General features: G+C 41.6%; 1 protein-coding gene across 1 annotated transcript in view; it reads right to left on the bottom strand.

The window, feature by feature from the left end:
* Positions 1 to 5,687: 5,687 nt before the first annotated feature.
* SYT6 (synaptotagmin 6) overlaps positions 5,688 to 27,471 on the bottom strand; it is a gene marked incomplete at its 5' end in the record, with an annotated part of 35,894 nt that continues 14,110 nt past the window's right edge. Inside the window, 6 exons of the mRNA XM_084301734.1 lie at positions 5,688 to 5,974; positions 10,938 to 11,088; positions 11,753 to 11,924; positions 13,211 to 13,331; positions 18,448 to 19,006; positions 20,883 to 21,219. Of these exons, the coding sequence (XP_084157860.1) occupies positions 5,903 to 5,974; positions 10,938 to 11,088; positions 11,753 to 11,924; positions 13,211 to 13,331; positions 18,448 to 19,006; positions 20,883 to 21,219 (1,412 nt within the window). The 3' untranslated portion in view covers positions 5,688 to 5,902. The remainder of the gene's footprint in view (positions 5,975 to 10,937; positions 11,089 to 11,752; positions 11,925 to 13,210; positions 13,332 to 18,447; positions 19,007 to 20,882; positions 21,220 to 27,471) is intronic.

The following is a 27,471-nucleotide window of genomic DNA, read 5'->3' as shown; positions in this document are numbered from 1 at the left end:
AGATTGCTCCTCACAGCTTTGTTCTAAATTCTCAGTGCTTCCTTGACTGCATTTTTTTTCTTCTATAAAAGCAAGGTTTTAAATGAAAAGCAGTTTTCCCCAGTGGAACCATCTCCGATGTCAGAGTAATCTGCCATCTTCCTTCCATTTCTTATCCAAGCCTGCCTGAGAAATTGAAATGTTCAGGTTGCTGCAGAACACAGCAAGAAAGAAATATAATTTAATCAAGGGACACCAGTACCAATAACCCCCATGAAATTTGGCATAGCTAGGGTGCAGCATCCTCATGCTGTGTGTCAATTGTGCAATATCCCTTTACGATGCTCAGCTGTGTTCAGGCAAACCAGGCAATTACGTGCTATGGATTTGCATTCCTGGATCTTCCATTTCTCATTTCATTCCAAAAGCGGCTTGGTTCGCCCTGAAGGGTGTTTGTTGCTGAGGTATCTGACGATCCCGCATCTGGCAGCACAAATGCCTATTGCTGCAAGGATTGTCTTTGCTCTGGAAAACATCTTATTTTTTGCTGGTCATTCAGACACACCAGACAAATTCCACATTCTCCATGCAGGGCAGGAGATGCTGCTGGGGCAGCATTTTGAGTACCCAGTGCAGCAAAATAATATCAGACGCTGCCTTGGTGCTACAGCTCCAGGAGCATGCACAGCCCAGCCCTGACTGGTGGCGTTGCCTTTGAGGAATCAGCTTCCATGACCCTCTCCTGGGCCAGCACCAGCTCATCCTATTTACTTGGAATACAAACAACCTCAGCGTCTGCGTGCACAACACCATTTAGGGGCTCGGTGATGTTTTTTTTCTCCATGGCGAGGGAGAACACCGCCTGCCCTCTGGGACCGGATGGGACATGGCATGAATCCACAAACCCCTTTCACAGTTGCATCTGTAGAAACATGATGCTTTTGCTGGTTCACCCCTCCATGGCTTTGTGAAGTGCGACGAGCCTTTGGGCAGCCAAACATTGTTCTGGGAAGCAAATGGGGCTGCAAACAAAAGCCTGATGCAATCGTGTCCTTCAGCCCCTGAGCACAGTCTGCTTCCCTTGATGTGCCTCTGGCCATGGCACATGATCCCCTACACTCTGGCAAAGATCCTCCTAAGGCTGGGGGCAGGCAGAGCGATGCCAGCAGCCTTGTGGGACACACACAGTGTGAAGCAATTAGAGGTTCATTAGATAAAGCTGAAGCTACACGACAGGCAGTAAGCTCCTCCTGGTTTCTGTAACTGCTATGGCCTGGCAGACTGCACATCTCCGGCAGGTGAGGGCCATACCCAACAGCCAGACTGGTGCAACATGCTCAAGGGGAGAAGCACCAGGGCCTGTGGCAGCACCAAGCAGCCCTGGGTGGTGCTGCTGGGGCTGGGGAGGGGGCACATCGCTTTGTGCTCAGGGCTGAGGGGCTGGAGTGGTGGGCAGGGCAGCCCCGCTGAGAGTCCCAGAGCACTATGAGCAGAGCAATGAGCAGCATCCTGCTTCATTTATGTGCACTATCCAAGAGCAGCGCTACAAGCTGACTTGATTTAAATAAATAAATAAATAAAAGTCATTATTCTGTCTAGCATGAAAAATAAATAAATAAATACAAATCTAAGGCGGTTTGAAATGGAGAGGGATGGGCAGCTGCGACCAGAGGGTTAGGAGTGGGTCTCTTACTTTGGAAGAAACTAACAATCCAGAAGGAAATTTCCTATGTGCCTTTGATGACTGGACTAATTTCCCAGTCATCGGTTCACTGTGGGATGCTCTGCTCCTCCGACTGCCTGGGCTCCCAGCACAGGCGGAGTCCTCTCTGCCACGCACCCCCATTCCCCATGGACACCTCCGTGGGGTGCGGCGCTGGAACCCCAGCCCTGCTCCGTGTCACAGCAGCGCCCAGGTGACCCAGGAAGGGCTGCAGGGACCCTGGGCAGGGAGGAGCCCGGAGGATGGCACCCGGGGCTCAATGGGCTCTTTACCTGCCTAATCACATTTTTGCATTTTATTTCTGGTGCTGGAGCAACTCTTGTCTCCACTTGGCTTTGGTGCCGACTGTTTCCGTGGCAACAGAATATGCTCTAGGATTTGTGTTGAGCCATTCAAAGGTATTTTATTAGCTTTAATGAACTGTTTTTTTAATAGAAAACTACACTGGGTTTTTGAAATATATGTACTGTAAATTCCTTATTTTTAATTACAAACATCATGACAACATAATATATATAACTATATTTGCATGACTAATGCACTGTTTTAAAATGTTTATATATAAAACAGTAAAATGTAATTACAAATTATCCCTGTGTTAAGTCCAGGAAAACAAAAGAAAACATTTCTTGAGCATTCAAGTGGCATTGCCACTGAAGGCTGACTGCAGCAGAAGTGTCATTAGCCAAGCAGTGTTACCAGGGATGCCTCCAGCACTTGGACAAAATCCATTTTTTCTAGGTTTGTGCATCTGCAAAGAAGAGCCAAGCTCCACTTCTCACAGTCTCACCTGCAGCACTGGCCTCTTGACAGCCCTGACTTTGGGGTGATGTTCATCCTGGCCAAAAAAAACAGGCTACAGCTCCTGCACAGCTCCTTTTCCATCGCAGCTTTCTTCTCAGTGCAGACATCAGAGCTTCACAGCAGCTGACCTCACTTTCCACTGTGTGTTTTTTCACATTTTTCTCTTATACCAAGTTATTTTGCTCTCAAATCAGTGAGTGGGAATTTGACTGTGGACAGTTCCTTGGCCCCATCTCTGTTCTCTTGTAATGAGCAGTCCAACATACCCGTGAGGATTCACGTTGCCCTGTGTCCCCATCATTAAACTAACAGTAATTAAGTGGCAGGCCTCGCTGCAGTGTCTCTTGCTTTTCCTACAGTCAGTCATTGTTCTATGAAACTGGAGACTGTGAGACTAAAATCAAAAAGAAAAGGAAGGTCTGGGAATGCTATCGTGTGTTTATTTTGTTTGCGTTACTCAGCATAAACCATTCATTTGTGGCTGCTTGCAGACTTTGCAAAGAGACCAACCAGCACTTGTGCAGGCTGTTCCATGGTATGTAGCCCTGAGGTGGTCCGCCTCATTTTGCTCGATAGTCATATAACTGCTGTGTGAGTTATTATATAATTAAGAGTAGCATGGAAAGAGGGAAGGAGTAATAAAGTCTGATTGAATTCTGGGATGGGGCTTGTGCCAGCTTCAGCTGTTTTCAGAGTTATAATCCTTCTTTAGATGAAAGAGAAGTATTTGTGCTTGTACAGGGTATCTAGTTTCCATTAGTGTGACCAATCTTCTTGAGTGGCTGTGCCGAGGTGATGACAAACACACAATGGTTTGATTATCCCCTTTTTGAGGGATGAGGCAAAATCTCAGCATTTAAAATATAAACGTAGGGGGTTTTGAGACATTGAGGAGTGGGTGTTTCTCACTAGCAAGAGATCCAGTTTTCCAGTAATGCAAGTGACAGTCAGTATTGAGTGGAAATTGATTATCTGTGTGAAGCAAGGATTAAAAATAGAAGCTTTGTGTCAAACCCCACGTATGTTTTGACTAAATCCTTGATAACAAGAAGAATGGATAAAAGACAGAGAATATACAGAGAACACCAAAAAAAACAATAAGCCAGAATTAAAGAAGAAAAAAAATTGAGTGGGTTAGTGCAATTAGAGACTGTTGAGTGCCATCTTCATATCCAGCTGGGGCTGCGGCAGCTTGCTCTGGGCACATCTTCCACTCTGCACTTGTGTTACAGGTGCTTTGATCTACAAACCTGTAAGAGGCCTCCTCCTATTCATGACACTAAAAACCTGAAGGCTCAGTCCAGCTCAGATCAAGTTTCAGGGGGACTGCAGTCAGCTTTTGAACCATCCACTGTAAACCGATTATTTGGGATGGTTAAGAACTCTTTCCTATAATAAGACTGGAATGTTCCCAGAAAGGATGAGTTGCCCTGGAAGTACTCAGTGGTGTCCTTTGGTAGAGGTACACAGTACTTCTCTTTATGCTGGAAAACTACTTTCACCAGTTTTCCTGGTACTACTTTTACTAGTTTCACCACTTTTCTGTTTAAATGGACTGTAAGCTCTTGGTTTGTCTTTCTTTTTTTTTTTTTTTTTTTTTTCTTCTGTGACTATTACCCCAGCAGATCCCCAAAGAATGTACACAGCCTGTCCCAGGACAATCAAGCACTGATAGCCTAAGGAGTGTCTACTTCAAAATGTGTGGTCTGCCTTTGCAGCATCCCTTACCAAGTGAGGATGTGTTATCATCACCTTCAGTAACATCTGCTATGATTACTGTAACCATTTGAAATCACATAGCACGCGATTACTGCTTTTATGAGAGGAAGCATTTCACAAGGCAAGGCAAGAGTTACAAATAAAGTGATTTTATTGTTTCTGCATCTATAGCACGTGGCACATAAAGAGAATTAAGACACAAGGTGTGACTAGAAGGTACGTATTTGTCCATCACTGAACTCATCTTACCCAGAAAATCAATGCAAATGAATATCCTTCTCTGCATTCATAACGGTTCTGATGTTCAGTGAAGGCTGATGCTGTGACATTTAGGAAAACGAAAACTGAAGTTGACCTGAAAATTGTGGCTGATGGATGCAGTTTCTGCTAACCTGATGTGAGGAGGAATGGCTGTCTCTCTAGCAAATTTCATTTTGACTCAAAACCTAAATATTTTAATTTATTTTGATTAATTTAATTAATTTAATTACAATGGAACAAATAGCACTAACATATTTAGCAACTCAGAGAAAAATCCAAGATGTAAAAGCATCCAGAATCTGCAGCTGTCTGATAAAGATCAGCTGAATTAGCTGTACTTGCAAAGCTAGTACATAGTGTTGTAACTTCATTTTTGGTCTCTGCAGCCAAGGAGCCAGGGAAGTTTCATTCTTCACAATTTGATCTTCCTCTGGGTCTTGGGCCTTAGAAACTTTATTCATTAAGGAAGTGCTGATTATTCAAGACAAAAGTGTGGAAGTTCTTCTACTATTATATTGTTTTTCTATATTTCCCTTTACCCTTTTGTTCACCCTTTATTACTAGGATGATGTAAGAAATAAAGATCTAGTGTTCATGCAAGAATTTCACCTATTTCTGTAACATCTTCTCCCCCTTCATTTCTGAGCTCCACTCATGACAACTCCAGTGCTCCATGTGATGTGGTGATGTTATGGGGGGTAATGACCAGCAGCTACAAAGGAAGTCTTAAGAAACTGTTCATGCAGGTAGCTCTAGGGAGACTTGAAATACAGAAATACAGTTCCACCCACACCCCTGCCCCACGCCCAAGGAACCAACAGCTTTTTCTTTTTATATATGACAAAAGGAATTTGGGATACACACTGCACACACTTCTAACAGCTCATGAACACCTCTACATGAACAGGAAACCTGTAAACACGTTGCTGAATTTGGGCTGATCACAACAGTAAAGAGCTGCTCACAGACCAGAAGTCTTCTCAAGTCTTCCAGTTCTGTTCTTCTAAGCAGGCACAGACAGTGCAGCACAGCTGGTCCAGATGTCTCCTTTCCTGGCAAAGTGTGCTGTCTGTAGAAACTCAAAACATCTTTGCAATTTTCCAGCCTTCATACACATTAAAAAATATTTTACATCTTATTTTACAGACCAAATTTCCAGCTCATGTCTACTGAGCTTCTTCCTCTGGAAACAGGTCCGTACAGTAAAAGCCACAAAAAGAAACACATCACCTTGGGAGACATATTAGACAAAGACGTATTTGACCACAAAACGGGTTTCTGCCTTTACTTATGCGGGAACAACTAGGCTGGAAAGTCTCGCTGCAGCCACTGTCACTCAGCAACAAACTACTGAGACTGTAGGCCAAGTGCAAAAATAACTTGGTTTAGTCCTGTTTTTCTTGTTGCACTGCTGTATCAGGGTGTGGGTGGTGGTTTAGGAGAGGGACAAGACCCCTGGCTGTCGAAGCTTGCTGCTCGGCCTTGCCACTGGTGGAAGAAAAAAGAATGAAAGCCTAAGCAGATGGGAGAGATCATTTGAAACTCTTACATCCATTTACCTTGTTCCCTATCTCCTCTTTTACAGTATCATCTGCTCCACAGCATGCTTCAACTCATTGAATGCCTGCATTTAGCCAGTCAGGAAGAATTACTGAATGCTCTATTCTATTACTTTGTAAATCAGTCCACAATTGTGAGGACTGATATCCCCTGCCCAAGAGAAAAATAAATAGTATCTATATACATTCTGTAGACAAAGTTTGCTCTTAGTTTACCTTTCCGCTGTTTCCTGGTTTAGTGTTGGTGGGTTTTGTTTGTTTGTTTGTTTTTAATAAATACTGAGTAATTGCAAAAAATGCTTTCCTGTATTGGAAAGTATTATTTATTATTTCCAGTATTGGAAAGTATTGGAATGGTAGTATTATTCCATAGAAGCTATGTCCACAGTGCCAGAGATATTTCTCAAAATGAAAATCAGATCAGAGTAGACAGGGCGAATATACTTTTTTTTTTTTTTTTCCTTCCATACTTATGAAATCATAAATTATTAGTCATCTGCCTTGGGGGCTATTACTATAATTCAAAATCATTACTACTTAAGCTTTTGAGTACTTGCCCATCTCACCATCTTGTTTATTATATTCAAATGACAAATGATAGACATCTCCCAAAGACAACAAGAGGCATAATACTTCCACTGCTTCTTTATCCCCCAAATCAATTCCCTCCTCTCCTACATAAGCAAACTCTTTGCTAGATAACATTCACACTTTAGCGTATATGAATTTCACTTCTGTGGGTGAAAACTCATTAGGCAAATTGCACCAAACCAGTTCAAGTAGAACTAGTCATGGGAAAAGAGAAATCACAGCAATGCATCTTCTGCCAAGTCCTGAGCACACACATCACTGAAAGAGTATCCAAACTACTGTGAAGAACACCCCGAGGGTGTGCAAAATGAAGTTTTTCAGACTCATGATAAATTCTGGGGACCTTGTTTCTCTGGTGACATGCACATTTTGTCAGGGGAAACATTTAACATCACAGACTGTATGCACAGTGCATGTGGCCCAAATGGGGCTCAAACACTCCCAGAGTACCACTGCAGCTTAGACATGAAATCCAGGTACTCATTCTGCCAAGGGAGAGGCAATCATGAACCAGGCTGCAGACAGCACAACTCAGAAACTAGGAACAGCTCATGGGAAGTCAAACATGCCCAGAAGTCTGGAAGATGTCGGTTTTGCATATCTTTAAAGATAAATGGTTGTTCTTCATTATGTCATGACAGCTCTCAGCAAAGTTGTCAGTTTTTTTTTCTGGAGAAATGCTTTAAACTAATAAATGCTCCCATGCCAAATGTCAGAGGTACTTGGCAACATCAAAGGCCTGTTTTGCATTGCACTGGTGATGCTACTCTGTGATATAAGTTGGAGTTTTTCTTTCATATACAACAAAGAAATTTCCAATGTTCAGAAGTCCCCTTCATAGTCTGGAAAGATACACTGTAATTTTCTCTATATTTTTTGTAAACACATCACTTAACCTGGCAGACTGATGTATTGATAAATGTAGAAGAAAGTAACAGCAACGAGCTTTCAGTCAGAGTAATTCCAAATGGCAAAAGCAAGTAGAATTCTAATCTCTGTTCACAAACTCTCCTTCTAAAAGTCAGTGTGAGGAGGATACTACTTAGAAGCCTGTAATTAATGATTCATTTGCACATGTTCCTTTTTAATGATGATGGTCATTAAAGAAGCACCGTCATTAAAGTTTGTTACTCACTGTTGATAAATATGGAGCAACCAAAGACACGAAATGTGACAAAAGAAAGCTTCCCTAAGGACTCCTGCAATGGAAGAAAAGCAAAACTGGCTCACAGATAAAAGACCCTAGCAACTCCTGCCACCCAGAAGCAGGGTTTTGGGGCTGCATTAGTACAGCTCAGCGGCTGGAGGAAAGGGGCTGCAGCGGAGCAGCCCTGTCCTTCAGGCACATCCTGGCACATGCAACAGTAGGGACCAAGAGGTGGGCTGGTTTGTCCTCACTGATGGAACACACTTCCCTGTTGACATTGTTCTTAATTGTAACTTCATCAGCATGTGTGATTTTGAGCTGTATTCAAAATACGGTGGAAGCCCCTTTTTTAGACAGAGCTTTTCCAAGAAATACCTGTCAGGGCACTATGTGTGTAGGTCAGAAAACAAGTTCCAGATTCCCCATTCTTTCCTACATGTGTCTGCAGTCTAGAGCTATGTGATAAGAGGCCTCTCCTCTCATCAAGAGCATGAGGTATATATGACTGTGGAGAGGCATTGGAGAGAAGAAAGGGGGACTAAATAGCTCTGTATTCTCCAGGTTAATAGCTTCAGTGATCTGTTTCTCAACTTACACCTTTATAAAGACACTTCAAGACTGGTTTTCTTGGTTTCACTTTAAGATCAAGCACTCAATCAGGAAAGAAACAGACACACAGAAGAGGCTATTACTAATCACTGGAGCAAACAGAGAGCAGACAGTGAGGATCAACCAGAAAGTGAAGGCTGCGTTTGCTGGTCCCTGGCACCAAACACCCTTGGAGATGATGACAGTGGCTGCTGGGGATCCCAGCACAGACTGAACCACCCCACCGCAAAGACACAAGGGCCAAGGACAGGCGCGGGGAGATGGCGGCTGCTGGGCCCACACCAGGGCTGTGCCAGACCCTGCTGCTGCCCGGAGGTCAGCCTGCTTGGGCTGGGTGGCCTCCACCTGCTGGGAACCTGGAGCTGCGTGATACAGGATACAAAGCCAAAACTACTTTTAAAAGATTCACAAACATATATGGAAAAGATGATGTGATTAATTGTAACCAACAAACAGCATTTTTTAATCTGCAGTATAGAGCTGCAGACAGCATTGCTAAAGCTGAAAAGGGCAAATAAACACAGGGACCATTTGCTTGCTGTCTCTGTGCACTGGCTTGTGGCAGAGATACCACAACAGATGATCAGAGTGTTTGTGCTTTTGTTTGTTTCTTTGTTTTTAAGGCAAGCTCCTGACCTGCGCACTGAGAGGTGAAATGATTCACTTGTATTTTATTGGGGCTCAGCAGTGACTTTTAAAGTATATTTTAAGTGGTGAGTCATCTTATGTCTTCCAGTTTCTCTAAATTTCTCATAATAATGATGTCCTTTTCTTTCCATTTATTCTCAAAAATTTTACAGGAGTCTTTCTTTCAAACTCCAGTTTTCATCTGAAAAATAGTGTAGTAAAGTCATATAAATGACAAATAGCAGAAGGATCTCCTGCCCCTGGATCAGAGTCGGCAGCTGGTGATGTGCCAAGGAGGTGCTACTGATGATATAGAATTGAGCTAACTAGTCAAATGATAAATCACTAAGCATTTATGCTAAAATGCAGCAGTCGCTGATCCCCAGCTCTCCGTGGCAGCATGAGATAGCATATGCTGCTTGTCCAAATAGTTATGACTCATGTGAAAGGTGCTAGTGTTTTAGCACGAAAAGCCTAATGAATGCCTGGTACTGCTCACCACCCAAAGGCAATATTATTGTTATACACAAATTCTACATTGCTTTAATTCTGTTTTGATTTATACCAGTTCTACACAACTGATCCTGGATCATTTCTCCTTATTTACAGTGGTGCAATATGAGCTCATGAATGATCTCATACAACTGAGTGTGGATTGTTACATTTCCGTTATCTGATATTCTCCACTGTGCCTTAAAATAAAATATTTAATTGCTAAGTTCCCCTACGAGGTGTAAGTGGAGCTGGGTCCAGGAAGAGAGGAAATTCCTCTGATTAGTCATGGCTCTGGGCAGCATCCTGCAGTCATGTTTCAGCTGGGATAGAGAAAGGCCACTAAGGGAAAGAGCAAGAATGAAAATTGCTGCAGAGATCTGCTAGGTGCTGGCTGGCCTCTGACTCACACAGTAGCTGCTTACAAGTGCTTGGAGAAAGAAAGAAATCAGCACATGAAACAGACCTGCCTGTGGTATGGGCAAATTCAAATTTTAGAAACTAGCCTGATAAGAGTTGAGATGGAACATACTGAGCACAAACTGTATTCTTGTTAGAGGAAAGACCAGATTTCTAAGAAAAATAGAGCCTACTGGTTTTGACTACAATAGTGGACTGCCATGGCTAGAGCTCAGTATCTGAACTTCAAAGAGAAAATAAGGTAATCTTTGCTATGAATTTAGTCTGTGGCTTTGAAAGACATGTTTCCTTAACCCCAGTTACAGGTTTAATTGCTTTTATTTTACCACTGCTGGTCACAGATGCTGGCTTTATTTTCATACCTGAAGTGTCAATAATATGAGTGCCATTCTTCAAATTTCTCTCCTCCAGAATTTATGAGCTAAATAAGACATAAAGCAGACAACTCCATAGGAGTGTAAGAAAATGGAGTGCAAGGAGGAAGAAAATTCTAGAGGAGGTCCAAATGGCACTCAGGCTTTTCAGGCCTATTTCATCATCTGAGGCTGCATCAAATGAATCTCTTTCTCTGGAAATGCCTACAGCAATTATATTTGTTATATCTATTCTCCCTCAAAGGCTTGGAGATGAGTCAACAAAAAAATCTTTTAGGATGAAAAATTGTAACTTGAATTATTCGATATCCCTGGACACTTTGTTCTGCAATCAGAACAGCTTTTGCTTTCCTTACCACTCTGTCTTCTATAAAACAAAAAAAACAAAGAAACAAAACCCCACAGAAACTGTCACATCTGTAAATACAATCCCTTTCATTCTTGCTTGCAAGCTCAAGAAACTATTTCAAGATGATACAGAGGTGTTCATTTTCTAGAGTTCATTTCTGGTGAGAACATTCCCTCAGCTTTTGTCAGGAACTCCCAGGTGAGAGTAACTCCTCTCTGAAAGCCCTGAAACAGCTCAGCCATGCACAATATATGCATTAAAAGGAAAGAATAGTGCTACACACCTCTTTGAAAGACTTCTTTACCTCCACTAATGGATGCCAGTGTGCAATGGGCTTGCGTGGGTATGCCAGCATCTCATTCCAGTGGTCTCTGCCAAGTCCTTCAGCATTGACTCCCACACGGCAAACCCCAATGATCTCATTATGACCCACTCTGAAGAAAAATAGGAAAGCAACACAATTATCTCTTGCTCAGAATGTCGTGCACAATCAAACCGAGACTTCTGACCCGTGTTATCAGAGCACCATGAGACATGGTGCCAGTGAACATGGGACCTGCATGATACCTGCACTGCAACAGCAAGATCTGGCCTTATGCTGTTTGTGCATGCTGCTCTCAGAACAGCAAGTCCCTGTCACCACCAGAAACAGTTATAAAACCTTTAAAATGATTTGAAGTATAGATCAGTCCTGATACAGAATCTGAAAGCATGTGTCATGTAGTGGTGTACACCAAGAATAAGAACAAGTTCAGTAATGGATAATTCATACACCTATCACTGCTCTGAGTGAAGCCATTTGCTTTCTAAAACTGGATGATGAATTGCAGGACAAGTACATAGCAAAGGGACACACACTACTCACTGAAGAAAATGCCATAAAGCAAAGGATCCGTTTTACCATAGGTAGTATTTTAGCAGCTAATTATCCATGATCATAAGTATACATGGCTCTTTAACAGTAAATCACTAGAGACAGATTTATGCCAGACAGCAATGCAATCAAGGTTGTGATAGTAAGGAAAATTACTATTGAGCAGAAAACCTGTGCCCAATGGGATTTTTTTCCTCTCCTGTTCTCCAGAGTCTCCCACCTACCTATCATAATCCATGACAGAGATAAGTAGACTGACTTGATCCATATTCTCTGGAGGAATGTCAAAGATTATTGCTTCATTGTAAGTGGGATTAAGTGTGTTTTTCTTTATGGTGGTTTTCTTCTTTTTCAGTCTTCGCCCATCACAGAGCAAAGACACTTTGACATATGGATCTGAGAAGAAGAGAGAGGAGAAAGCCTTCTGTTTATGGAGATTTATTTTGTTACCTTTACTATATAGAAACAGCACTTTCCAAGGATAGACTTTAAATTATTGTCAGCCAAAGACTCTCCTCAAATGTATTTTTAGAAAAAAAAGGATGTTTCTGTACCAGTAGAATCCACAATTCCTTGTACTGGTATGAATGCTGACCAACCTCATGCCCCTGCAGAGGGGCTAGACTAGATGTTCTTTAAAGGTCCCTTCCAACCCCAAGCACTCTACAGTTCTGTGAGGTTCAGGCGCTGAAGAACCATCACTGCAGATTTCTCAGAAGGAAAAAAAAAAATCAGCTGTTTCTATCAGTGGTAAGGGTTTGCAAGTATACGAAGGCCACATCTTAAACCTAGAGCCAATATTCATCCGATGTTGATAGTGGGCACTGGGCACTCAGGCATTAATTGCATGGACACAGAAAGCAATCCTATTGCTTTCTGTGAAGCAAAACTGGAACTTCTTCAAAATTTGCCTAAGAACAAAATGTAATGCAGAATTTTGAGGATCAAAACTGGAAGAGGAGGTTATTTTACAGCCATCTTTTTCTATCCATTTGTTAAAATTATGGAGCAGAGTTACAGCGAATAGAGGAATTTTAAAAACCATTTTCCAGTTGTTAGAGAGCAGAAAAAGAAGGTATTAGGGCAGCTCTACCTTGCATGCTTTCTACTGGCTGACCATGGCAGAATGCACTTTAGATACAAACAGCTTCTGTTTGTTATATTGGCTGCTTGGGCAATTTCAATGCATTTTGAAGTGGCACTAAACCTGCAGCATATTATTACAGAAATGCTGAGCTGGCTTTATCTGAAGTCTTAATCCTCAGACTTTTCAAATGGCATCAAGCTCCAGCTAAGCAGAAATGTTTTCTGCAAAGATCTTTTACTGTACTGTTTCTGTATTTTACACAAGTTGTTGATGAAATTCAAATACTATGACATTGATCTCTGGAAAAGAAACTGCTTTTCATGTAGAACACCAGTCCACTGGCAGTCTCCTTGAACAGCACATTCAGATATAGAAACATCTTCCCTGGATTTATGCCCTTGGGAATGTGTTGAATAGATAATTCTACTTTTAAAATTTTGTGCATACTTAAAGCATGCACAAAACTTTGCCACGTATTTCAGTGATGACACATTTAGCACCAAGAGACATATGCCCACTATCCACTGACGCTATCTCAAGGGAGGAGGGGGAAATGTGGATGCAATGGGGCCCTTCTCAGTGATCAGGCACCTACCTGAGTATCCAGTGATATCCATAGCTTTGAGATTCCTGCATTTAATGACTGTTAAGGTGAGGCGACCTGCAGTTGGCAAATAACAAAGGGAAAACATGATCTCTCCCAGGTCCACGCTTTCCTTCAATAAAACAGAGAACACATTATATTGGAAATGTTCAAGAATCAGTTAGGCTGCCTCCACGCTCCGACACAATGCTTTGTGCAGGATTCATGTAGCATTCACACTAAAACAGGCTTTTCTCTACGCTGTCATTTTTCAGCAAATTACACTTTACTATATGGTGGTGCCATAGAATTTATTTTTCAGCATATTCCAACATTATTTGGCTAAAAATGAATATAGGGAACAGGAAAAAGTGTGTCCAAATGTTACAGCTTCAAATCATAGTTAAGGATAATCTTCCACTGCCTCAGTGGAGTGTGCATTTCCCATTACTACATTACAGCTAATGTACTCCTCTTTTTCTGCTCCATTGCTTACACAGAAGTGGCACCTGACACCAAATAAAGACCATTAAAGAAATTACAGTAGTATCAAGCTTGGCTGGAATGTACAGTATATATCTTTTTGTGTCAAATGCATGACTCTAACACCTATTTCCACAATTAGAGAAATACAAAACAAACAAAGGACAATACAGAGCAAGATCACAGAAAGGTGAGACCTTACCAGGCATCAGAGCCGTAATTTTCTACTTGTACAGTGCAACAAATGCAATGAGGGACTTTATAGTGCATCCAGTGCCAGTGGTTCACCACAGAGAAACTCAGTACTAGAGATTTACAGACTTTGATAATGCCTAACATTTCAGAAGAGGATAGTGATAATTCTGAGTAACGTGGTGATTTTCTCTGAAGTAGAGCATGCATTTCTGGGTGGTTAAACACCAGAGGGACAGCACTTTCTTTCAGAAGAGAATTGTGAAGGACCGCATTTAGCAGAAACTGAGCTTTTGGGTTTTGACATGTTTGGAGCACCAACCTTTTTGACTTTCCTTCAAAGAGCTAACAAACAACAGGATTAATATGTGTATAAATAGTGAAATAACCTGCAGATGGCACTCAGAAACATTCATTACTTTCTGGACTATGAAGAGACCAATACAACTTACTCTTTCGGTGCTCTGTGAGACAACTTCTACACATAGCACACATAGCCCTTAGCACCTCTTGTATATGCAACCTTCTCTATTACATCTCCTAAAAGCCCTTTCTATCATTGCCTTACTCATGACAATTTGGGAAAAAAGTAAACCAAAAAGTAAGATTATAAACAGTACTGGTATTATTTAAGCAACTGGAACGCATTAGCATCCGAAGTAAACAGAAAGATTTCCAAATACCTTCCAAAAATGGTTTTTAAAAGTATTTTATTTTGTATATAGATATCCCACACCTGTAGAGCAAACCACCTATTTATTTCTGGAAGCAGAGCATCATTTCAATATGATATAAGGATATGATGAAAATAAATTGTAGCTGTGAGTAGTAGAGAGATGGAACTGCAAAGATAAGTAAATGCATTGGGCACTTTCAGTTTTGTTAAGTATTGGGAGAATAGATCTTATTGATGGATGAGATTTTTGCCAAATTATTTCCTTCTCATTCTCTGGTGAGGCAAAGATCAGATATTTATTCCACTTAGACATTCAGAATACTAATGAGTGATATATAAAAGTTTTGATTCTTGACAGAGACTTCACTTGGCTTTCAAAGAAATTGAAAATCTTCTCAAGCATAGAGTGTACAAAAGAAATAAGTGGCACCCAAATGTTTTCTGTACAGAGAAATGTATGACTAGACTTGTAAGTATCTAAACAAACATCCCAGAAGGTTACAGCTTGCTGGTAAATATGAATTTAATACTCTTATCCACTCAGAGTTCCTGCTCTGATCTCTTGCTTGCCTCAAAACAAACAAACAAACAAACAGAAACAATGGCATCCTAAACAGCTTTCTTTTCGATACAACAAAATTATCTGAGTCACAATCTCATTGTCTGTGATCAGTAATGAAATATATGAAAACAGATACAGAGTTATTATTCCTCTAGTACCTTATTAAGGTATCAGGATGTTTTTCAGCACATACCATACAGCTTTTAGAACCATTGCATCTTCTTATTCTTGACCAAATTCCAGCTAATTCTATTCATGAGCTCAGGCAGGCAGCTTGAAGACTGTGTGTGCTCTAAGCCGGACAGCTGCCTTTGAGGCAGAGCATGTTTAAACGCTGTCACTAAGTGCTGTGAAGTGGCTGTCACGTTTACTTCAGCTGTCCTCTGGTGTCCTTTGCATCCCATGAGCTGAGCTGCCCCTTGCCCTTACTGCCCAACCCACATCTCAGGCCGTCCCATGCCTGAGGACTCCTCTCCATGGCCCTTGGATGAGCCCAGCATTGGCCACAATGGACCGGGGCTGCGCACACAGAGGAGTCAGTGTCAGTGGTGTCGGTGTTGGTGTCACTGTCAGTGTCATGGGGCTGCCTGCAAATGGATACAAGCTCTTCAGTGCAGCCAATTTTCAGAGAGCAGGGAGCTCAGTATTTTATTGAGCTTTATTCATTTAGTGTCTTAAAATGACCACTCAGAAAATTTGTTCCCGAAATTACCATTTGTTTTTTAAAACATAGCACTTCTTGTTACCTTGATAGGTATTCTTCCTCTTATAAGATGAATTGCATTGCATAACAAAGAACCTGAATAAATAACAGCACTGAGGAGGCACTCAGTAATGAGTGTCTGGAATCTGCATTGAAAACATTGCTAGTGCATCAAAACTGAGCTTGAAGATAGTGATTTCATCTCTGCACTGAAGTGCCCCTGGCTCCAATTAGACACTGCATCTACCAGTCTTAGATACAGACGTTATTGATAGTAGAAAAAAAAAAATAAAATAAATATTGTGAAACTATAGTTAGAAGTGATTATTCTGTTACCGAAGAAATGAGCATCTGCATCTCACTCTGTGTGCCGGCTGTGCTGGCTGCTCTACAATGCAACAATTATGCATTCAGACAACACACTGGGTTGGGTCTACTCTTTCATATGTTATTTGGTTTGTGTTGGCTTGGGAGCAGCTAGGGAGGGACACAGTTGCCAGAAGAGGTCCATATTATATCTTGAGAACACCCTATGGGCATCACATAACCTTCTATTCCTCTCCTTGCGCTGAGAGATCTATTCAGAATAAAAAACTAACGTAAATTGTTCTTTGACCTCACTGTATCAGGTCAAGAGATTTTTCTTTGTGACCATAAATACAGCCAAGTAAAACGTGTCCTGTGTGTACATTATTTTATAGCAGATTATAGATATTGGGACATTTCCAAAATTCATATCAGCAGCTCTTAGGAAATAATGGAAGCTCTGAATCAATAACCTTTGCAGAATTGAAACCAAAAATGTTTCACTGATTCACAAGCTGTACAATCATTAATTAAATAGTTGAGTGCTAGCTATTTGAACAGTTTAAGTGTGTTCCTATCTTCTTACCCTCAAGATTGATCTAATATATTATTAGCTACCCAAAGCTTTCCTTAGATATTATAAAAACTGTATTTACCCTTCTCATTTTTGATTAAACAGAAACGTCCTTGAGTGTGTTACAACTGGCTGAGATGTACCAATATTGGCACATTCATTCCCAAAGAATGGCACAGAGAGAATGAGGGGACAGAGCCAAAAACAACACCTGATGTTTCTGTAGAAGCTTTGCAAAACTGATGCACATTGCTTCTTGGGTGTGGTATTGGCTCTGCTCTTCTCACATACAATACATCTTATTTGGAGGCTCTTCCCTCAACAGGCCTTCTGTTGGTGTCTCTCCACCTGGTTTTTGTAGCTTTTTTCCCCATAGCATTATTTCTCTTGGTCAGCTTGACCAATAGCATCAGCTATTTCTTACTGAACAATCCCAGAAAAAGACAGAACATACACAGGTCAAAAATTGCATAACCTTCTCCTAAAGCTTCATATTCTATATTTTACATGTTTTTCCTCTAGTGAAACCAAGTGTTTTCCATCCCAGTTTCACTCCTGGCCACAGGTCTCTTCCTTTTGTAGCCTTCAAGAAACCTTTAGAAGCTGGTTGCAGGCAGAGGCAGACATCTCACCCTAGGGGCACACCGGGCCTGCACCCTGCTCACACCCAGCACTCCCCAGCACTGCGAGTCTTGGCCATGGCACCAGAGCTCAGGACAGGGCTGTGCATACATGTCAGACTTTCAGCTCTTTAACAAAGGATCCAAGCCAAGGTTATGAACACCCAGCAAAGAAAGAACAAGCACTAACAGCAGTGGCCACATGGTACAACTGGTGAGGACTGTGGGACAGAGAGAAAAGGTGCAGATTTTGCAAGTCATGTGGCCATGCCAGTCACTAGCAAAGATTCGACAGGACCCATGCTTTCAGGCACATGGATGAGGACATTTCACATTCCAGTCTGAGAAATAACAACATGAAGACGATGACTGACTTGGTGTCCAACTGCAAAGCAGGTCAATCATTGCCTTCAGAAGCAGCAAAGTCATCCTGGGAGGATAGTGTACAAGTAGCTATTATGTAGAGGTTAATGTCATTGCTTGTGCACTGAGACCAAGGTGAGAAGGTGGTTTCTCCTGCCAGTTCTAACCTGAGTCTGCAGCACAGGAAGTGTCTAGAACATTTCCTTCTCTGATGTTTGGTTTCTCTTTCAGAGAGAATTCAACAGAACTGCTAAAAGACCCTCATCAAGCTCTGACATAAGTTCCAGTAACACATAATCATGTTCTCAGTATAGTGAAGCCCTGTACAGCTGACAGGTCAGTAGTGCCCCTGCAGAACTATTTCTTGCTCTTTATCCTGTGCATATGGCAGACATCCAGACCCCAAGACCCTTCACATGACAAACAGATGCCAAACAGGGAACTTAACCCCTCATTCCAGCTTTTATCAAACCTGGTGTCAATGAGACTCAGTGTAGGTGAGATAACATCAAGCCACTATCAAGGGGATGAAATTCCAGCAAACCAGGAATCTGGTAATGCTGGCAAGCTTCTACATACAAAATTCTTTTCCACCCCTGTATGCGATTGCTGTAGGTTCCCAGGGCTAACGGTAGCATCTGCAAAACACCCGTCAGCTGGCAGCTGCACAGGACTTACCACTTCAGGCAGTTCAGCCAAAAGAAGCAGGCCAACCCATCCCACCCTGCAGCGCTGCCTGGGCAGGGACCACCCCCATAACAGATACTCACCGCTGTCGCATACTGAATGTCCTTCCAGATGGAAGTCTCCCGGGAGAGGTCTGAGGCCTCAAACAGGTTCTCCAAGATAACTTCTCCTATCATGTCATGTCTGGAGAACCTGTCAAAGTCAAAGACACTCAGGTGGAGCTTCCTGCTTGCCAGCTCCTCATGGGGCACAGGGAAGTGGAAGGACTCATCAAAGGTGGGGTTCAGAGTCTTCCTGTGGACTCGTGTCTGGAACTTGCGCTTTCTGTCAGGCAGGAGGTAGATCTTCACATAGGGATCTGAGCTGCCACAGAAATCTTTGGCTGGCAAATCAAAAGCCCTGAGAATTCGGACAGTCAGTGTCTCATTCTCATAGTCGTACTTGAGTGTGAAGTTAATTTTTCCACAGGTTTTTGCTGCCTCTTTTTTGGGGTCCTCAGAGTCAACAGATTTTTGCTTATAGAGTTCAGGCTTAATGCGGCCTATGCTGGTTGGCTGCTCAGCGACAGCAGGTGGGTCCATGCCATAGTCCATGCTGGATACATGCATTTGCCGAGGAAGGTGCCTTTTGAAGGAGATGTGCCTGCAGAAGGAAGAGAGGACAGCTGCATGTTTTTCCAATGACTTTCCTTTCCTTTTCTCCTGAACTGCTAAAAGTAGGAAAGCAGGGAGAGCACAAGAATGAGTACAGGTGAATGAGAGGTGATTTTGACCTCTGCTATGGAGAATGAACACTGAATGACAACTTCCAGTGGTCAGAGGAACTAGTCCAGCAAATTTCCTGTCACAGTATTTGCTGCAAGCTGCAGTTTTTCACTTGTTACACAAGTAACAGCCCACAGCTAAATATATGAGACCAAACAACTCCTTAACCAAGCTACAGACAACCCAGTGTGGGGACTTTTTCTCCCCATCAGTCCTTAAAATTCCAAGACACTGGCACTAAGTTTCTCTCAAGAAAACAAACAAACAACAACAAAAAGTAGATCTTTTAAAGTGAGAAAAACACTAACAGCTCAAAAAGTTAGGTTTTGTTCTGGGTGTTGCTGCTTTCAAACTTTGCTAACAGACTCTCCTCCAAAAATGATAGATAACTCTTGACAGACAGAAATGCACAGCCTCATCTGGAAGTTGTCTCTTGCCTTGAGCTCCCCTTCAGCACAAGTAAAACTTTACACAAGCAAAGCTTTATCTAAGTGAAGCAGAAATGCTTTATGTGGACTTTAAAATATTTCAGATTATCTGGTGTTTACAAGAAATCTATGGAGTTATTTAACCATACTAATAACTTGTAGAGCCAGAGAATTAGCTTTTGGTGATATGTGGTGCTCAGAGACCCCACTCCTTTTTGGCAGGTTCCTCAAAGGCATTCTGGGCTGGGCTGAGTCAGAGTCCAGACTGCACAAGGATGTTCCCCAATATCCTTGGGTCTGGTTGTCTCCTGTAGTTCATGCCAGGCTCAGTTGTGTGAGAAAGTGGGTTTGACACCTTCTGATGTACAAACAAGTCCTGCTTCATTTGTCATGATTCAGACAAACTAAGTTGTTGTGTTTTTTTTTTTCTCCTCCCAAATTGGAAAGGTGCAAAAAAACAAAACAAAACAAAACAAAACAAAACAAACAAACAAACAAAAAAAAAAAACAGAATGAGCATGTGCATGACAGAGAGACAATCAGTAGTTCAAAAAGTAGTGCTATTTAAATAAAAAGGTATTTTATTGTACTGCAGACAATTTTTCTGAGCTATGGTTGTCTTCACAGTTATATGTACTCTCTTACACATCATAGTCATGGCCAACAAAGCAAGCAGAAGTGTTGGGACACAGCCAGGCAATCACTGTTTCCTGTCCTAGATTCACAGCCTTCTGTGTCAAGGAAGAGGTACCGTATTTCTCAGTGTTTTTGCAGAGGTGTCCTAAGGTTCACACAGTCTTATCCTAAATTTAACAAACGTGATGCTTTAATCTCTGTCCCTGTCTGACAGAGATGCACATTGATCACCAGCACTGAATACAGCTCATGCTAAGCTTCGACAGTGAGCAATACATTGATTCTGCTTATCTAATTGTTTCTGCAATGAGCCACAAAGAGAGAGCAAAAAGGTCTGAGTCTGTCTGACTACATAGCATCATTGATACTCCAGTCTGCTGTTCATGTTGTAATAAAATTAAAGTGGCCAAAGCATACTGACAGCTTGACACAATGAGGTCAAGTCACGGTAATAGGGTTTGAAAACTTTATTTATTTATTTATTTATTTAAACAGCCCACAGTAAACTAGCCTTAATACATTGATTGGTTCATGCTGAATCTTTAGAAAGTAATCCAGCATGTGGGTGGGCATGTTTTTTTGGCCTCCCTGAAGACATCTGAACATTAGGGTCAATTCAACATTCTCCCCCCCCCCACAGCCAGCTTCACCTAGGCACAGCACCTCCCGCAGAGCGCTGCGCCCACGCACCTGGTAGAAGATGCAGGCTCAGTTGTTTGCCTCTGGATCCGTGTACGCCGCATGATGTGGTCCTTCATGGACATCTGGACCTCTGCGGGGATGTCTGGTGAAGTGTGGCTGATCTTCACAGCTGCCTCCAGGAAACTTATGGTACCCGTGTCCTTCAGCTTGTCTGCCATGTTCTCCTTATTACAGACTGCCTCACTCTGCAAGACGGCCAGGTTAGAGGAAATGGCCTTATTCCTCCAGGGAACCCAGCACAGCTTCCAAAAGAGAAACAGAAAAACTGCCACCAGGGCCAGTCCACATACAACAACTATCACCGCGAGGAGGCTGACGGAGAGCTCTACAGAGGGAGAGAAGGCAACAGTGACAGGGAGAGGGGAGGAATGGGAAAGAAGAAAAGAAAGGAAAAGAAAGATGGTGAGAAAGCCATAAGTAAAGCGAAGAACTGCTCTAAAGCCACATATATCATGCCTAATGGAGAGCTTTTAGCAGGTCTGCAAGTGAGAGTCAAATCAAAGTGTGCATCCCAGGACCACTGCGTGCCTCAAACACATCTGGGGAGAAAAGGGCATCTCCAGATGACCAGAGTTAGGAATTTTTATACTGTGATGCTTAGCTTGGCTATAAAATACCATCCTGGGTTTCTCTTGTGGCATTGGCAAATGACTGAGCCTCAGTCTGAGCAGAATTGCAGAACTGAATGATAGAAAAGCAAGTTCCAGTGCCATCCTGGCAGAAAATGCCTTTTTGCTTCATAACACAGGTGTTCAGACACTGCATTAAAAACAAAAACAAAAACATGATCCTGGAAGCAGATTTTTGTTGTACTAGTAACACTAGCTTCTTCCCCAGCTGTGCCCAAAGAGAATAAAAAGTAAATAAAAATAAATAAATAAAAAACACAAGCTGCTGATGCAGTGAAACCAAATATAGAAGAACACTGTACAGAAAGTAATACACATGCTTCCTTATTCTGAATAGCACAGAATCTATGAATGTTCTCTGACTTTCTGAGTCATTTTATCTCCTACAATAAGTATTTCAGTATTTCAGTCTTTTCTGGAGTGGAAAGAGCTTCCATACCCACAGGAGAAGAATTAGGAAATCCTTATATATATCAGATCTTGGCTGTGAAATGATTCACAGCAACTCAAAGAGAGAAAATATTAGCTATTTTTAATTCCTTTCTTACCATGTTTTAATTCCCAAATCCCTGCTCAAACCATAATTCCAAGAGTTTGAAATACCTAAAAATACCATCTCCTGGAGAAGAAGACAAATTTTATACTGCAATTATGTCTGCAGTGTCAGGACTATGGAAAATTCAATCACAGACTGGTTTGAATTCAAGGAAAATTCTTTGCTGTGCTACTTGCAGTGACCAGTAAAGCTATGCTCCTCGTTTATGTAAGTGCAAGTCAGGACATACAGGCAGGCAAAATAATATCAAACACTCCAGAATTTTATACATCATGACCATTACCTCCTGCTGGCTTTTGTTTATGTATACACTTGGACCATAAATGTTTTTCTATGACATGTGAAATAGCACCTACTTAATTCACTACCCACAGACCAGAGAAACACACCCAGAGCTGCATTTATTTGTGAACTGTATCCATAGTCTTGGCTAAAATTATTCTTAGCACATACAGCAAGGGGCCTGTAAAATTAACTGAGGGAAGGAACAGAGGGGTGCTACTGCTAAAGAGCAAAACCGCCGTGAGTGGCAGGCTGTGGCTGCTGACACCCACTCTGTGCAGGGCCCCCCGCTCCCCGCAGCTCGCCCCGTGTGCGGGTGAGCTGAGTGGAGCGGTGGCTGGGTGGGCAGTGCTTTGCCGTGAGGGGGGATCCTACAGCCGTTGGCAGGAGACAGAGGGGAGAAGACACAGGAAATAGGGCCCCAGCCTGTGTCAGAGCTGGCCAAGTCCTAGTGCATGGCCACAAGCCGAGTGTTTCTGTTTTGTCCATGACTGACAGCCCCTCTTTGGGTTTTGTCTAAAAGCACTTAAAGCAAGCAGATTCTCCCTTCCTTGTGCTCTAAGACTTGACTCTCTCAATAACTGTATTTAAAACAATCTCTCTCAAACTTCATCCTTGCCAGCAGCTTAGCTTTTAGCAGATAATCTGGGAAACTCACATCTGTGCTTCATCATATCTACTATAAAAGTCATTTCTGAAATATGCTCTACCTTAACTAGAAGTCATGAGCAGACCTTCTGTTTCCTTTGATCATATATTTTAGTTTCATGCAACCATAATTACACAATTAATGTTTAAGGCTGAGAAAATCTATAAAATATGAGGAAAGATTAATTTTTTATCTTGACAAAAGAGCTGAATTTAAAAATGATTAAAAACAAAACAAAACAATGGTTGTTGAACCATAGAAGCAAACTGTTTAAGGAACCCATTTTTATCATCAAACTTTGCTAATGTGCTATCTGGGAACACAACAGTTACTGTTAGGATTTTTCCATGAATCACTGTAAGTGAAATCTCAAGGAAGTGTCAGGTACACAAAGTGCGACATCTGCACTGGTACAAGGCAGTTCTACCAAACACCTGGAAACCATGTGTTGTTTCTGATATACCAGAAGAGATAGATGCACTATTTTTCCACAAAATTACCTAGCTTTGCAAATTCAATAAGAGCTTGAGGCAAATCTTTCCAACTGTCCTCAGTTTCTTTGTGTTGAAAGGAAGTGATGGAAGCTACCAGCAGGTACAGATGGAAAGAATGAATGCTGTCCAGAAGTTTTTGCAAGCAGCTTTTCCTCTTCCTCAACAGCCTCCTGTACAGGTCAGATTGCACCATTTATTTTCTGCTATAACTCCAGGATAAAAATACATACTGCTATTCAATAATAAATAGGATTGTATAAGTCAGCAGTGAAGCTTCCTTAGAGATTTGGCTAAAAGCAATGAGCACAAAGGTACCACTTTCTATGTTTGGGGTTAAGTCTTGGAATTGTGCCCAGGTTGTTCAGTGTCAAACAGTTTCATAATAAAAATCAAGAATCTGGACTTTTTGCAATTACATCTGTTCTTCCTGTTCCAACTCTTTCCTCTGCAAGCATCTTTTAGAAATTCAATAATTTCTAAGTGCCGTTCCTTCAAATCCTTGTAAGAAGTGCATAGCCTGAGCACAGACGGAATCACGGAACCATAGAATATCCTGGGTTGGAAGGGACCCACAGGGATTCAACTCCTGACTCTACACAGAACCCATAAAAATCAAACCTTGTGTCTGAGAGTGTTGTCCAAACACTCCTTGAACTCCAGCAGGCTTGGTGATATCCATATACACGCAATTATCCTTGATGACAAAGAGCTATCTGAAAGTCTTTCCCCAGAAAGCATCTTTATAATTCTTAAAATTATTCTTATGATTAGTCACAAAAATGAGTTTTAAAGAGAGAACTAATACATGGCAACTGCTGCTAAAAATGACATCAGCTTTAGAAAGTGTATCATAGGTATCTCTACTAGCCTGTAAGGACACAGGTGAAACTGGGGACTGTCATTGGCACACAGCTCAGCTTCAAAGACTTGCTCAGTGAATATTCTAAGACTTTCACAGAAATAGTTTTAAAAATATCTAACAGCCCAGTAGGAGTGTTTTCAGGACCAAGCTGCTTTGCAGATTTTACTTTTACTAACTGCTTTGTCAGCAAGTAATAACCAGTAACATAAGCCCTCACTTGGATATGCATTCTTCCCAGTTATTTAAATTTACTGTGCAAGGAAATTTACTGTTACAAAGGAAATAGTGGCAATGCAGAATCTATTACTGCTGGAAGTTATGTGGCAGAAAAGTTCCTCTAAAGATACTTATGTCCATTCCAAGGAGTTATATAGTATGCATGAATCTCGAAACTCATTAATGGAAAACATCCAAAATAATCACTTATCCCTTCTGAAAAACCTGTTGCCAGCTTGAGAAACATCTTAGTCCATGTCACTTCCTGCTGAACTGGCATTCATAATGTATTTGACAGGATTCACAGATGTTTTTATGCATGACCTCCTACTCTGACAGCTCATATAAAATACAAGTGGAAGGAATCGAGATTTTACGGACATTTTTTAAGCATCTGCCTGGGAAGAATATTGGTTTGTCTGAAGATGACACTGAATTTCCCCAAGACCTTTTCCTGACTTATTAGACTTACATGTGAGTTGGACAGAATTGACCTTAATTGAGTTAATGAGCTTTCTCTTGTGAATGTGAAAATATCAGTTACTTTAAAAAATACCCAGTATTCAAAATGTTATGCCTTAGATGTCCTCTAATTTACAATTATTACTAATTACAATATTACAATTTTTACAACTGTAAAAGAAGACAATACCATATCTAATAGAAAATGCCTTAGGGCCTGAGGTTGCTTGGATATTCCTGCATCAAGCGGAGGTAAGGCCTGTTTTTCCCAAACACTTCTCCAAAGACCAAAAGGACATTTCAGTCCAAAGACTAGCTTGTTTATTTATATTATCCCACTGCATGCAACTTTCAGAGACGAGGTTACCCGAGCAGATGATACAGAGGGATGTATCTGGATTTGGCAACAATGAGAAAGGGCTTTGTTTAACACAGAGCAGCACAGGAATTGCTCAGCCCTTACTTTTCCACACAGAAGCCTCCCCCAGGCTGGCTGCATTGCCATGCTCTGCAAGGGGCAGATGAAATTTGTTGCTGCTGAGAAATGTCCCATCTAAAGAAAAATACAAGAAGAACTATATTTCCATTCTATTCTCCTCTAAAACAAAACAAAAACAGTAAATTATTTGTTGGTTTGTTATCAGGTAAGCAGGACTGTACAACTGCAACATGGCTTTAGCCATTCCTCCCTGTGTTCTTACCTAACTTGGCTGCTGTTACTTCATTTTAACCCAGATCCTTGAGAGAGACATGGGAGAAATTGCCACATTGAAAAACGGATTTTATTACAACTCGTAACTGAAAAGATAAACTTTAAAAGGAGGCAGTGACAAGTACAAATTAACATGGCTATTTTCCAGTCTTGGTCCCCCACTGGGAGCAGGAGCCACTTTCCAGAGGAACCTTCATTTGGAAGCTGCTTTTGGCTTTTTTCAGGTCCTGCTACAAAGCATTAGTGACATAGCTCTCATATGACCAACGAGGCGGGGAGGAGGAACAAACAGCAGGAAAGACATGGACATGAACATTTGCCTGCAGGAGCTGATATGCTTAGGAGAAGACACTGAGTTATTACTTACCCGGTGACACACAAACAACTCCTTCAGGAGTTGTCTCACTCACAAAGGTCTTCTTGAGGTAGTGGTTTAGCATGGTACATAAAGCAAAAGCGAAATTGTGAATTTGTGACCCTGTATATTTCTGTGTGTACCTGGACTTTGAGAAGAACTGAGAATTTGACTGAATCCCTACAGAGACAAAGTACTATTGCATCTTACAGCAGTGCCCCAGAAGTGATCATTAACCAGCAGTCCTGGACCTTCACCATAAAGCAGAGACCTTCATCAAGTTTTTCCATACCAGAATATCTTGGAAAAGGATCCTTTTGGGCAAGAGCAAGTGGTGCATTAATTGTGCCACAAATTCCCCATCAGAATAGTTCAATGCTGAATTGAAGGATATGATTAGAAAAGGCTGCTGCTGAAGAGCACATCCCATCTGTGTTAAATGGCATTTTTTTATACAGAAATAGAGCTTTCTAAACCAGTAAGCCATTTGCTGCCAGGACATATGCAAGCACATCCACAGAAAGGCCGACACTGATAACTTACTTTTCTCAGCTTTCCTTTGTTGAGTCGGGAGAATGGTTTCTCTTACAGGAGAAAGAAAACAATACCTGGGAGGCTAATGCTAAATGATCATTTATCACCAGTTATGCAGTGGAAGGTACGGTTAAACATGAAAACTGAGTCAATTGAGACTCTGGTCTCCCACATCTGCAGCCTGGCATAAGGAAAGCAATGAATCAAAGTCTTCAGAGACAGTACAAAACAGCTTAGACCAACTTGTTACAAAACCAACAGTGCACTTTTATTTTCTTTCAGCAGGAGCAGGTGTGTATGGAGAAAGGGGTGAGGGATGTGAGAGGTTGGCTAGGTGATGCTCAGGAGCTGTGTGGCCCAAGACTGTCCCTCTCCTATGCTGAAGCCTTTAAACTTTACCACAGAATGATTTCACTTCTCTTTTACCTTGACTTCTTGTTCTGTGTTTTACTCTCTCTGTAATATCTGAAAACCTTGCTACTGAGCTTTCAAACAAAGTCCATGAGATGACTCAAAACTACAAAACTTCTGAGGTCACTACTTTTTACTGGATTCCTTATGTCTTTCAAATAAAAGATGAGATAACCCATGACAGGTTGAAGAGACAGCATTTTAATTTCAAATTTTGAAGCAAAAAGCAAAATTAAGAAAGGGGGATCCTTTCTCACTTAGTCCAGCCCCCTCCTCTTGCCCCTCATATTAGTGCACTCTGAAAGCAACCCGTCAGGAAAAACTACATGTTTTGTTTCATCTTGGAATGGAACTAATTAAGAGAATATGGTGGAACCATTAATCAATTTTATGTTGCTGGTGACTTCATACTACC

This window comes from Netta rufina (genome assembly GCF_964035555.1).
Source record: "Netta rufina genome assembly, chromosome: 26".
Taxonomy (NCBI): domain Eukaryota; kingdom Metazoa; phylum Chordata; class Aves; order Anseriformes; family Anatidae; genus Netta; species Netta rufina.
This window is presented reverse-complemented; position numbering and strand designations above follow the sequence as displayed.